Source organism: Ananas comosus, linkage group 14 (assembly GCF_001540865.1).
Source record: "Ananas comosus cultivar F153 linkage group 14, ASM154086v1, whole genome shotgun sequence".
Taxonomy (NCBI): Eukaryota; Viridiplantae; Streptophyta; class Magnoliopsida; order Poales; family Bromeliaceae; genus Ananas; species Ananas comosus.
Genome location: NC_033634.1, coordinates 6,153,674 through 6,167,249, shown reverse-complemented (window position 1 = coordinate 6,167,249; position 13,576 = coordinate 6,153,674). Strand labels below are relative to the sequence as shown.

The 13,576-nt window shown below is 36.0% G+C and overlaps 1 protein-coding gene across 1 annotated transcript; it reads right to left on the bottom strand.

Moving 5' to 3' along the window:
* Positions 628-7,915, bottom strand: LOC109719894 (probable histone acetyltransferase HAC-like 3). Its single transcript, XM_020246732.1, has 11 exons — positions 7,736-7,915; positions 7,411-7,611; positions 6,748-6,890; positions 6,077-6,365; positions 4,687-4,826; positions 4,083-4,161; positions 3,786-4,001; positions 3,342-3,449; positions 2,735-2,836; positions 1,220-1,431; positions 628-1,106 (listed from the first exon to the last, which is right to left on the bottom strand). Exons 1-11 carry the CDS (start codon positions 7,898-7,900, stop codon positions 1,040-1,042), a joined length of 1,722 nt encoding a protein of 573 aa, XP_020102321.1. The 5' UTR covers positions 7,901-7,915; the 3' UTR covers positions 628-1,039.

The following is a 13,576-nucleotide window of genomic DNA, read 5'->3' as shown; positions in this document are numbered from 1 at the left end:
ATATCTTATTATTGAGAAAACTCCTTATATTTTTTATATTAGGAAAGATAGCTACATTTATTTAAAATTATTTCGTAATTTGTGCATAATATTTTCATAATTATTCTGAAATTAATTTTTATAACTAATTTTCAAAATTAAATTTTAAAATAACTACCCGCAGCATCGTGCGGGACCCTTAACTAGTTTATTTTCTATAAGTCAAAAATGTCATTAAATCATATGAAAATGCGTCATAGTAAGGTTAAACATTATTTGATGGTGAAGTGATAATCCTATTTGCTTAGGTGGACTAAAACAATACAAAATGAGAAGGGAAGGTGAAGAAAGAATTAATTTAGCAAGAAAATTTAAAGGAAATTCTTAGCTATGAACCCAAGCAGCAAACGAATAACAAGTCATTTTTGTGCACTGAACTGCTTTTCACCCTCAAGCAATTACTATATAAAAATGGTATATATAATATAAAATAATAAAAATTATCCATAAATACAACCATATTAGGTTATAAATGAATACACAACTTCAAATGAACGCTAAATTAGAGTGATCTCATATTTGATTATAAATACACACACTTTAAAAGGAATCCAATGCCTAGACATGCACACAAGCACAACAATTCACTGCACCAAAACTGCAGAAAGAATTAATGATGGTTTTATTGACAAGAAAAATTATTTACACTACTAGATGTTTATTGGTCATACAAAAAGAATGCAATAAATGAACTGTACACCCTATCGGAGATTTCATGTACAGTTATTCTTGTATATATATTTTGTTTACCAAACTCCCTAAATTAGCCTTAGCATCTCATCCCTAAACTCGTCTCCTTCCTTCTTTGCCACAACCCTCACAAGCTCTATTCCCCCTTCTCTTTGGGGTTAGTGGGGGGCTTAATCTTTTCTCATAAGCCAACGAAATGTAATGGTTTGTAGAAACACTACCTAAAGAATGACACTCTAAATGACTAAGTTAGAGTAATATTAATTGTTCCGGAAAACTGTTAGAATACTGCAAAACTGTCTTTGAGTCCCTAAAACCTAGAAAACCTCACTGCTCTGCTCTGAGTTGTTTGGTTCCTCAGGCGATCCTTAACATCCCTACAGCACATAAAATCATCAATCAGTAGTTATATCTGTGTCTGTGAGAGAAAGAGAGAGAGAGTACGTACTGGCACACAGGCAAGAGAGAGAGAGAGAGAGAGAGTACATACTGGCAACGAGGCACACAGCAGTCAGACTCCACACAAGAAAAGGCATGGCGTAGAATAAGAGACCACATCTTCCCACACGGATCACACCCTCCATTAAAATGAACACTGCAACGGCTTCCATGATGGAAGAGTCTTTTCACTTTGTTGCACAACAACAGCGTGCAATGAGGAGCTTTGCATTGTGATGCATGCACCAGAGCATCAAGCGCATCCTAAATCAGTTACAGCACATGTATAGTTAGAAAGGGAAATGTTTCCTTCCATGATACTTAGGGATTCTCTTCTTGTGAAGCACAAGCCAGGCATTTGGCAAAATAAATAAAAATCTATAGCAACTTCAGAACTGCGGGAAGCTATTAGCTTCTAGTCCCTAAAAGCATTAGCTCCAATCTGACATTATTGGTTTATGCTGCAGCAAGAAGCTTTTAAGTAGGATCAAAAGCCAGAGGAGAGCAAACTTTTGAAGCAAAAAACTACCAGGTCGCTGATAAGATTGGATAGTGGTGTTCAATTCTAAAATATGTAAAGCATCAAATTGGAGGTAAATAGGCAGTTGTAGATCACATCCTTTATCATCAACAAACTGGTGAATATATTTTAATCAAGCTGTTTGGTACCAATGTTGTTAGTAATGAGATATCCAAACAAAAAGCTTTACTGTGAAAAACCATTGGACTTCCTATCAGTCTACAAATGATCCCTTTAATGTATGGAACAGAAATCATATAAAGAGGTCCTGTAGCTGATTAGCGACGTTAAGGACAACCTTAAATACTTTGCTAAAAAAGAAAATCGCAGCATAAATGGCCTAAAAGAATTCAGTTTACCACAAATATATATGTATATATATATATATATATATATATATATATATGTATATATACATATATATGTATATATATAGAGAGAGAGAGAGAGCTAGGCTCCTATGCTTTCAAAAGTACGGAAGCCTCCGTACTTGTAAGTTGTTTTCAATAATGAGACATCCGATTCGGCAATCAGTTCCATTAGACATGATCTACGTTATTAGAACTACCTAGAAACCAAATTTCATAATTTTTTGACTTCGTTTGTCTAGTAAACGAGTAGCCTCAAAATGAACGGCTGAAAGTAAAAATCTCATAAAAAACAGTGATAAAGGACTCGAATTTCAAATCGAAAGTATTGGAATTGCTATTGAAGTTAAGTAGAATTTTCTATTAAATTATCATCTAATTTGGATACTTCTACACCGTTGAACTTAAAAACGTGCTACGTCGGCCGTTAAAATAGTCATTTTTGAAACCTTTTGATTGCTTGGTAAATGATGTCAAAAAACTATAAAATTTGGTTTCTAAATAGTTCCAATAAGGTAGATTATACTTAACGGAGCCGATCGTCGAATCGGATTTCCTATCATCAAAAACAACTTACAAGCACGGAGGTCTCCGTACTTTCGAAAGCATAGGAGACTTACTCTATATATATATATATATATATATAATAATATAAAGAAATAAAAATTGTGGAAAGTACCTCCATAGTTTGTTTTCTTGGATTCTCTTTGTTAGCCAGCACAGAATTATCAGGCAGGGTAGCATTACAGGCAATATCATTATCATGATGTGTAGTTCCTTCCTGTTAATAGTGAGAAACACAAATCAGTTAATAGTGAGAAACACAAATCACAATAAAGAAAAAAGAAAATAGATAAACAAATTTAGCATGGGATTATATTTAACTAAACTAAGATGTTTACATATATAACCCTGCAAAATTATTTTTTCATGCTTGTCACCACCATCTGACTCTTCATGTACGCCCTTTAGAAACTTAGCTTCCTACATTTTTGCTGGCCCTCTTTAAAAAACTAATTCCAATACAAAAACCTGTCTATTTGCCGGCCCTCTTTAAAAATGCCCTCTTTGCTGGCCCTTGTATTCCAATACAAAAACTAATTCCAGCAAATACCATTGTATTTGCTGGCCATCGTTAAAAAATTAATTCCAATAAAAAACCATCTTCTCCCCATTAAATGGACGACTCCCTAACCTGAGGATATTTTTGTACAAAACTGCACTCTCATGGAGTATGTCAAATTTTACAGGCATCTACATGCAATACATAATTTGTATTAATATACCTCTATAGTTTGCTTGTGTTGATTCTCTTTATTAGGCAGCATAGGATTATCCGCTTTGGTGGCATTATCAACCACTTCATGATCAATATGAGCAGCTCCTTCCTGCAGCTAGTGAGAAAGGAAAATCGCAATCCAGAAATGAAAGAAGGTAACTAAAAGATCAATAAATACAGCTTTAAGTGGTCCCTAACACAAAAATAAGAAATATTTGCATATGTATTGCCTGCAAAACTTTTTTCTACAGAAATGCCCCTTTTTAAAAAAACTTTCCAGCGCAAAAACCAGAAACTGGATGCTCTCTTACAGGTATTTTTGCAACACACCGCACTTTGGAGGGGCGTATATAAATTTTCTGAGTTTCACAGACGTTCACAGACGTATCTACGTAAATAGATGATTTGCAGGTATATTATGCTAAAGACTCAAACAAAATTAATGTAACACCTGCACAGATTGTTCTCCCAGGTTCCCCGCATTACCGACTATTGAATTACTCAGATGATAAAGGAGCATTATTGTTGAATGTTTTGCCCTACGAAGCGTATCGAACTGGTATTGCTTGTTTTGGCAAAGATTCAGAAACACAGTTCTTGTGTCAAAAAATTCACTTCGTAATGCTTCATCTCCATCATCGGTATCTGGAAGAGCATTTTGCTGAACCTGAAAATAATAATAATAGTAAGATAAAGAAAATTTACACTAGAAGACAAACATATAGAAGCACGAAGCTCTGACACTCACTAATCGGAAGGAGTGCTTTTCTTTCAAAATACTAGGGTGTTTGTCATTGTGTTCCCGCTGCTGTTCCATAGTATAACACCTGCAATACAAAGACCACAATTAACTACCAAAAAAATAATAATCAATGATAACTTCCCTGATACATAGTCATCCTCAATGGCCTGTTTTGCATGGCAGGAGTTTCAACAATTTCACAAACACATCCTGGTAAAATCTTCTAATTTACACATGTACCCCAGTAAATCTGAAGGAGTTTCATACATAAGAGCCATTCTATTAATAGGGTGAAGTTGTTTTAATATAGAAAAAGATTTCCGAATTAGGTGCTTCTCTGTAAGTACAAAGGTATCCTCAGATTAAGATTCTGAGGGGCATGTATGAAAGTTCAGAATTGGAACGGTGTATATGTAAGCAGATAATTTTAGAGGCCTACATAGGTAGATATCTCTACACAAATGGTCAAGAATGCAAAGCCATAAAAAATATGAATCGGAGCCTATTGATTGAGTAAATCTACTCAGACATATGGTATACAAAAAAAAAAAAAATCAAATCAAATCAAATCAAATCAAAACAAAAACATAGGAGATTAAGAGTAGCTTACTGGTTGCAAAGCATAAACATTTTACATGTTGTGCACTTCCATTTTTCTGCAGACATGAGAGGAAGATGGCAGTGCTTGCAAGTATACTGCAAATAAATCATAATGAATTCTTCCTTCTTTGGGCAGATTTTTTCACCAAGCTGTTGAATCAAAAGAATTTAAAGATGAAGAATTAGTCATAACTGACATCATTGAGGCAATAAGTTTCAGAGGATAACTGAGCATACTGTGGACAGAATAGAGACAAAAACAATTGATAACATTGCATTCTCAACTAATAAAATTTAAATTACAATTGACAGTCTTTTCTTTTTTTTTAACTCCTTCTCTCTATACTGTAGATAGCGTGCACGTAATCACAATCAAGGCCTTAACTCTTTAATGCTCTAGTAAAAAGAGGTTTCGTTCTATTGCCGAGATAAAATATGCCAAAGCCTTTGTATACTCTCCACTGCTTGAGTGAATAATATAGACAGGCGGCCACAGCGTGAAAAAATTTATTTATAGGAGATAGATAGGAGAAAAAAAAAATAGATAAAAGCTGATAATTTTTTAAGAAAGTATAGGTTCTAAAGTGATATACAGAAAGATGATGCAGAAAATATTTATACAAAAGAAATGACTACACAATATAAATACACACCGAAATACTTAAATTCGGATATGTCTTACTTTCTGAAAGACCTTCAGCCATGCAAGCCAATACTCAACATAACACATCCAAACAGGATTGTTAACTAATATTAAGGAATTTCAAGGACAATCACAAATTCACCTCCCCCTTAAAAAGAACTAACAATTTTTTACATAATATTTTCACGTGTAACTATACTATAGTTCCTATTTATCCAAAAAACCTCATCTCACCTATTTATATGCAAAGGATTTTACAAATCTTCTCTGATTCAAATTATAGGATTATATTCAAATATTAGAATTTTCTTTTGAGCAAATTAGATTTGACAAATCTTCTCTCATCAATTAATCTAATAATAATATAAGATTAAATCTAGATATTCAAACTTATTTCATAGTCGAATATCAAACAATAAAAATTGTTCTTTTCATCTTTACTGTCAAGTTTCTTCGAAGATTTAACTTAATTGCATTGCATTCAAATATCTATTATAATTCCAAAAAAAAAAAAAACTAATAATTTCTACTATCATTTCCACTGCCGCATTTTAAGTAGTTGGGGAGTGCATTATACAGTTTTGCTTCTAATATAAATAAAATTACTAGATGATAATAGATCTATTATTAGCTTATTACCTGCAAAAGAAAAGAATTAATGATTTCTACTATTATTTTTACTTCTGCATTTAAGTAGTTAAGGTGTGCATTATATAGCTTTTCATCTAATAACAACAGAGGACGATAATAGACCAACCTTGTGCATAAGTGACATATCCTTCGGATCTCTTTCTACAGAGCTACGTTTGTAAGCCCTAAGCATCCTATCATTAGCAGCCTTTGCCCCTTTCTTCTGAGAAGTGCTCCCAGAGTCATCCTTAAGGAGCACTTCTGCTTCAACTGGCCAATAATCACCCTCGCAATACGGTAAATTCGCAGCAGTAACTGTGTTATGCTCACCAGTGGATAAGAAGAAACGATCATGTAAGTTAGTGTGCTCGACAATAACATCATCAATGGTAGCCTTGCTGATCAGTTTATGGTACCTGCAAAAAAATTAATTTGAACTCAGCTAGGCCAATAAAGAAGGTATGAAATTCGGTATTTGTTCTCTCAATGGGTTTATTGACTATATACCACCCACAAATCTGTCTAGTTATTCTAATAAACCTGCAAAGTTGGTATCTGCATTCATGCCCTTGAAAACAGTACTTATTTTTGCATTCATGCCTGCAAGGGGTTGCATAAGCAGTGCTGTTCTGGAGATACCCGAAAGAGGCACACGTGCAAAAAGAAAGATTTACAGTGGTATGAACCCAAACACTAACTTTACTTTGGTCTTGCACATTTTCACTAATTTGCAGGGGGTATATATATATGCAAAAGATTGGTGGTTGGTGGTTCAATAAATCACTCAAAAATACATACCAATCACGAAGTTTTTCTGCCCTTGGCATCTTCTGGGTAGTCGGATGACAGTACAGAATGTAATCATCGCGCTTCACTGATGGGCAAACCCATATAGAGCAACTCACAAAACCTCGCTTCTTGCAGTAGTCCAAGTACCCAATCTAGATATTTATAGGCATAAATTGAGACCAATCAATTATCTCTCTATGAAAAAAAAAGAAAAAGACAACTGGAATGGGCTAACTACAAATTAAGTCCGTCAAGTTTGATCCACATTTCACCCTCAAAAGTAAGAATTTACAGCAATTTGATCTGAGAAATTGACTCCATTAAGCCTCTCTTTCAATTTGACCTTAACGTTTGACCTCAGTTATATATCATCCTCGGAGTTTTATTCCATGGAAAGAAAAGTCTAATGATAGTATTAACAAAGGAAAGTCTAATGATAGTATTAACATAGCACTTTTTTCCAGACACGAAATGAATGGCACTTTTTTCCAGACATAGAATGAATGAACGAATGTTGCACATAACAAACTTCAGGGATTAAAGTGTGACTGTTGGAAATCAGTACGATATTGAGTGAAACTTCAGGGATCAAATTTGTTATTAATTGAATGTAATAAATAAAAAAGAAAAATGGCAAGACCAATAGGAAGATATAAAAAGGACTATCTTTACCAATATTTCATGATACACAAAGGTCCGAAGAGCCTCTCCGCTCGCAGCTTTTATTCCAGGCGTGAAGTATTTAACAGAATCTATGTACGAAAGATAGACATGTCTTTGATTTGGAAAAGGACATTTTGAACCATACTCTTGGACATACATTGCAAAAAGGCAAACATCAACACCATCAATCTTCTGAAACAACAAAATGGCCTGAACAGAAAAGAATAGTTTAGTATTAAGTATAAGAATAGTTTAGTATTAAGTATGGAAGACTAAAATGGAAAGGCAAAAATAAACGACTGCATAAAATTATGTTAAAACGAGAAAACTACACCTTTGACTTGTAAGGGAATTCTTTTGGATATTTTTCCTTAAAGATGTCGTGAAAAAGTGGCCTCACTTCCAATTTCCTCTCGACTGATGAAACAACTCGCACTGTTAGACCTTCTGCCCCTGGTACCTGAAATTTAAGCAAAGGAAAAGATTCAATCAAGACCATTAAGCTAATGTAATGGAAGTACAACACGGTGTTTGTATAATGTATAGAGGTTACAAGTTTGTATAAAAGTTACTAGTTTGTGAGTTTATATACAGTTCAAGAACAAATCCAAAAATTGTTCAAAATTGGAAAAGAACACCTTTCCACATGTAGGGTTGAGACTGCATAAACTTAATCCTTTGTTGCTGTAGTGGTAGGATCCCCCGGAAAAAGTTACTCTTTACGAGTGTGGAATTTTTGTGATTGGTTGACTACAAATTTAAACCCTGAAATTTTAACCCGGCTCCATCTTCAGCTCAAAAGTTTCAATGTAACAATTTCCCTAAAGTCTAGCATCGATTTCAATTTCGTCCATAGGAGTTTCAATTTCAACCCTGAAGTTTGACCTTGATTCAATGTACATCAAGTTTCACCACATTTACAATTTGTGCTCAAGAGTTCCAACACCAACCACTCCTTAGCACTGAGCAAGGATTTAAGTGTCGTGGCACGGGGGTCGTGCCGGAACTTTCCAACATGGTACGGTACGATGAGTGCCGGCCACAAAAAATTCATGTGTGCCGACACATAATAGCATGGAATATTTATTTTTTGTAGCAACAGAATATTCTAACTGTTTATTATATATTTTTATCAAATCTTTTGAACTTTGAGAAAATTACTTACTAATTTAAAGAATAAAGATTTTTGAGCTGCGCCATCAGCACGAGGGTTGTATCATGCCGATATCTTGTTGGCACGATACGGCACGGTAGATACAGCCGGTGACAATGGGCATTTGTATCCTTGGCACAGAGCATGCCAGTGTGCCAATGGTACGCATGACACGCCGGCATGTTGCGGCACACGAATTCTTTTATACACCAGCACAGTCGGCACACTCTGCACAACACGTGCCCATCAAAGAAAAGCTTAATGATGGTCCTCGTGTGCCTTGTTTTGAAACAGTAGACTAACTCGTTTGTTATTGTTGCCACCTTTTTATATTTTTTAAGGGTTATTTGCATACACGTCCCTACAAACATAGTGAATTGCATAAATATTCCTGCAAAACGGAAACTCCATAAGTTGTCCCTGCAAAAGTCTTAAGTTATGCAGATATGTCCCTGCCGTTAAGGACTGTTAGAAAATTTTCGTTAACCACGATTAAAATACTTAACCATGGTTAATTATAACGTGAATTTACGGTTCTACCCTTCTTTTTCTTCCCTCTTCTTCGTCGCCGGCGAGGGCGGCCGCGGACCCGGCAAACCCTCTCCCTCTTCCTCTTCCTCTTCTCTCTTCCCCTTTTTTTCTTCCTCTCCCTCTTCTTTTTCCTTCTTCTTCGTCGCCGGCGAGGGAGAAGATTTGGCGGCGGCTGCGAGCCCTCCCTCTTCCTCTTCCTCTCCCTCTTCGCCCTCCTTCTTCCTCTTCCTCTTCCTCTATCTCTTCCCTCTTCTTCGTCGCCGGCAAAGGAGGAGATGCAGCGGCGGCGCGCAGCGGCGGCGCGCAGCGGCGGCGCGCAGCGGCGAACCCTTTCCCTCTTCATCTTTCTCTTCCCTCTCCCTCTCCCTCTCCCTCTTCCTCTTCCTCTTCCATTTTCTTCTTCCGCTCATTCTTTCTCTTCCCTCTTCTTCGTCGTCGGCAAACCCGACCCCGCGCCGCCGCCGTCGTCCGCTCCGGCGGCCCAAAGAGGAAGAGAAAGAGAAGGGGAAGAACAGTATTTTGGAGGGATATATTTGTGAGGGCAAAATGGTCATTTCACAAGAAAACTGTTAGAAAATAAACAGTTTTCTAACGGATGTTAACCAGAGGGACATATCTGCATAAATTAGGACTTTTGCAGGGACAACTTATGAAGTTTCCGTTTTGCAGGAATATTTTCGCAATTCACTATGTTTGCAGGGACGTGTATGCAAATAACCCTTTTTTAAAACACTAAATCTATATAATTTGATATGTTGAAAGAATGACTTTTTTTGTTGCTATAGTTGGTTAGGTTAGAATCGGTGTTTTAAATAGCAGCCGCTATGCCTGCAATAGCGGCAGCTATAGCAGATTTTATGTGCTACCGCTACGCTATGATATGTAAAGCAGTATATAGCGGATTGGGTTCATAGCGGCCGCTTTAGCAACACGGCTGCTACAAAGCGATCGGAAAGCATACGCTATGAGCCCAAACCATTAAAAAGTGCAAACGGGTTAAAAGAATGATACATTGTTAATGGATTATAGATTTTCAAGTTTTATATCTTTTTGGTTTGCTAAATATTTTAAAGTTAATCTTAAATTCTTAATGGATAATGACATTAAATATATATAGGCTTGCAATACTAAAAAAAGTATGATTAGCTGTCTTTTCTTCAAAATTATATATATATATATGAAACATAAACATATTAAATTTGCTTTTATGAAACCTGCGATTAGGGATGTCAATGGGTATGGATGCCCGAAATTTTATCCGAACCCGAACCCGAATGAAACGGATATATCCGATGGATATGGATATGGATATGGATTTGGATATGGATATAAAAAATAAAAACCCGACGGATATGGATTCGGATATGGATTTTGATTGTACCCGACCCGAACCCGAACCCGACCCAAACCCGACCCGAACCCGAATTTATTTTGTATTATATATATAAAAATTTGATATTATATTTGAATTTGTATTTTAAAAATTTAGATTTAATATAATATATTTTTAAATATTGAAAAAAGAAATAATTGTTTCGGGGTTCAAATTTTCGGGTTCGGGTTCGGGTTCGGATTTCGGATTTTTGGTCGGGTTCGGGTTTGGATATGGATTTTTAAAATCCGTCGGGTTCGGGTTCGGGTTCGAGTTCGGGATTCGGGTTTGGAGTCGGGTTCGGGTTCGGGTTTTTAAAAATCCGCCCCGAACCCGACCCGTTGACATCTCTAGCTACTGTAATCTTATGAGTATAGAGTTCTTCATACTCATAAGTTATTTTTGATGATGAAGCTTCCAAATTGACGATTCACTTAGTTAAATATGATCTAAAGTATTTGAAACTTCTAAAAAATAAATTTCGTAATTTTTCAAAATCATAATAAAATTTATCAAGCGAGCATAAAATAAACGGTCAAAATTGAACAACGTCCTAAAAATAGATGATCGGATACTTCAATTTAAGATCGGAGTTATTGATCCTTATACAGATAGTGAATAGAATTTTCTATCAACAATTCAAGTCATTCCAATTTTTTTATACCGTTAAACTAGCAAGTATTCTATACCGGCGGTTAAAAATTGTCAACTTGTGTGACATTTTGATCATAAGGTAAATGATATTGAAAAATTATGAAAATTGATTTTTAGATGTTTTAAATGTTCTATATAATGCTTAACGACATGAATCGTCGATTTGAAAACTCTATCATAAAAAAGGACTTATGAATACAAAGACGATCGTACTCATAAAAATATAGTAGCCAGACTATATATATATATATATATATATATATATATATATATCTTATCTTGAGGTGGTTGTGTCGGCGGCCGACGACATGATACCAAGAGTCTAGAACGAGTACACTTGTGTGCTTCCGCCCGATTTTGGGGTTGAGTCGTCATGTGTCATAATTTCGACGAGATAATTGGTTAAGATGACTGACCAAGTATTCGCGTTTTAGGGACTAATGTCTCCAAGACGCTACACATGTAGATCTACTCCGGCACCGACTCCGGAGGTGCCCGAGCAGGCTGAACTGAGTGTGATGGATCGGTTGCAGGCGCAAGTGGCCGCGTTGACCAATGTGGTGCAGTGCCAGGAGACCCGATTCGAGCGGTTTCAGGAGCTCTTGGAGCGGCAGGCTGCGGCGGCGGCCGCAACGGTGACGGACGGACGTGATGTGCCCGCACCCTCGACTCGCGTACCTGAGCCAGCTCAGGGTGAGGGTATAGCGGCGGTTATATATCCGGCTACTATACTCTTATGAGTATAGAGCCTCTTGTACTCATAAATTTTTTGTCGTTAGATCTACCCTTCAATCATTTTCACCCGTTAGAATATACTATTCAACCAACCATCTACTCAACCCTAGGGGCCCCACTATCAACCTAACCGTAACCGCTCTCATCCTAACCGCATATTTTTTCATCCAAAAGCTAAAAACTTATGAATACAAAGGGCTCTATACTCATATGAGTATAGTAGCCCCAGCATATATATATATATATATATATAGAGTCCAGCTACTATATTATTATGAGTATAGAGTTTTTTATACTCATAAGTTTTTTGCCGTTTGATCTATCATTTAATCATTTTCACCCATTAGATTATACTATTCAACCAACCAACTACTTAATCCTAGGAGGCCCACTATCAATCTAACCGTAACCACTCTCATCCTAACCGCACATTTTTTCATCTGAACGGCCAAAAAGTTATGAGAACAAAGAGCTCTATACTCATATGAGTACAGTAGCCTCAGCCTATATATATATATATATATATATATATATATATATATATATATATATATAGAGAGAGAGAGAGAGAGAGAGAGAGAGAGAGAGAGAGAGAGAGAGAGAGTGGAGTTAGAATACTGTTAGAAGCACCAAGCCTTTGGTGCTTCTAAGTTTTTAGCCCTTAGATCTACTCCTTGATTACTAATAGCCATTGGATCAAACACTATTCCACCTACCACCACCTACCGTCACCTACCACCATCATCCCAATCCTATATCTCTCCATTCAAAGGTTAAAAACTCAAAAGCACCACTATCATGGTGCTTTTAGGAGTATTCTAGCTCAACTATATATATATATATATATATATATATATATATATATAGAGGTGAGCTAGAATGCTATCGATAGCAAACCGGTACTTTTGCCACCCATTTGTTTTCGATGATAGAGCCTCCAAATTGACGATCGGCACCGTTGAGCATGATCTATACCACTTGAAATATTTGGAAATTAAATTTCAAATCTTTTCGATATCATTTGCCTAATGATCAAAGGGTTTCAAAATTTGTAATTTTAATGGTCGATATAAGACGTTTTCTCATTTAACGGCGTAAAGATATCCAAATCATTTGAATTTTTGTTAGAAAATTTTTTAAACTATTTAAAACAAGATCTATACTCTTGATCTTGATTACAAGACTCCTATTATCATTTTTTTAAGAATATTTATTTTCAGCTGTTCATTTTTATGTCCACTCGATGGATAAGAAAATAATATCGAAAATGAATGAAATTTGATTTCTAAATACTTCAAATGGTATAGATCATGTTCAACGGTGCCGATCGTCGATTTGGAGGCTTCATCATCGAAAACAAATGGGTGACAAACGTGCCGATTTGCTATCGATAACATTCTAGCTCAACTCTCTCTCTCTCTCTCTCTCTCTCTCTCTCTCTCTCTCTCTCTCTCTCTCTATATATATATATATATATATATATATATATAGAGTCCGGCTATGGTGCTTGTGAAAGCACTAAGCACATGGTGCTTGTGAATTTTTTACCGTTAGATCTACGATTTTGATCTTTTGCATCCGTTAGATTATACTATTCAACCAACTACCTACTTAACCCAAGGGGGCCCACATTATCCTCACCGCACATCTATTAATCCAAGGGCTAAAAACTTACAAGCACCAATAACTTGATACTTTTAAAAGCATAGGAGCTCAATTATATATATATA

Coding starts and splice junctions, on each gene's coding strand:
- LOC109719894 (XM_020246732.1), bottom strand. CDS start 7,900: ATGGTCTTGATTGAATCTTTTCCTTTGCTTAAATTTCAGGTACCAGGG. Junction 4,162..4,686: donor ATGTTTATGCTTTGCAACCA/GTAAGCTACTCT, acceptor TTTGTATTGCAG/GTGTTATACTATGGAACAGC. Junction 3,450..3,785: donor TGGGAGAACAATCTGTGCAG/GTGTTACATTAA, acceptor CTTTCTCACTAG/CTGCAGGAAGGAGCTGCTCA.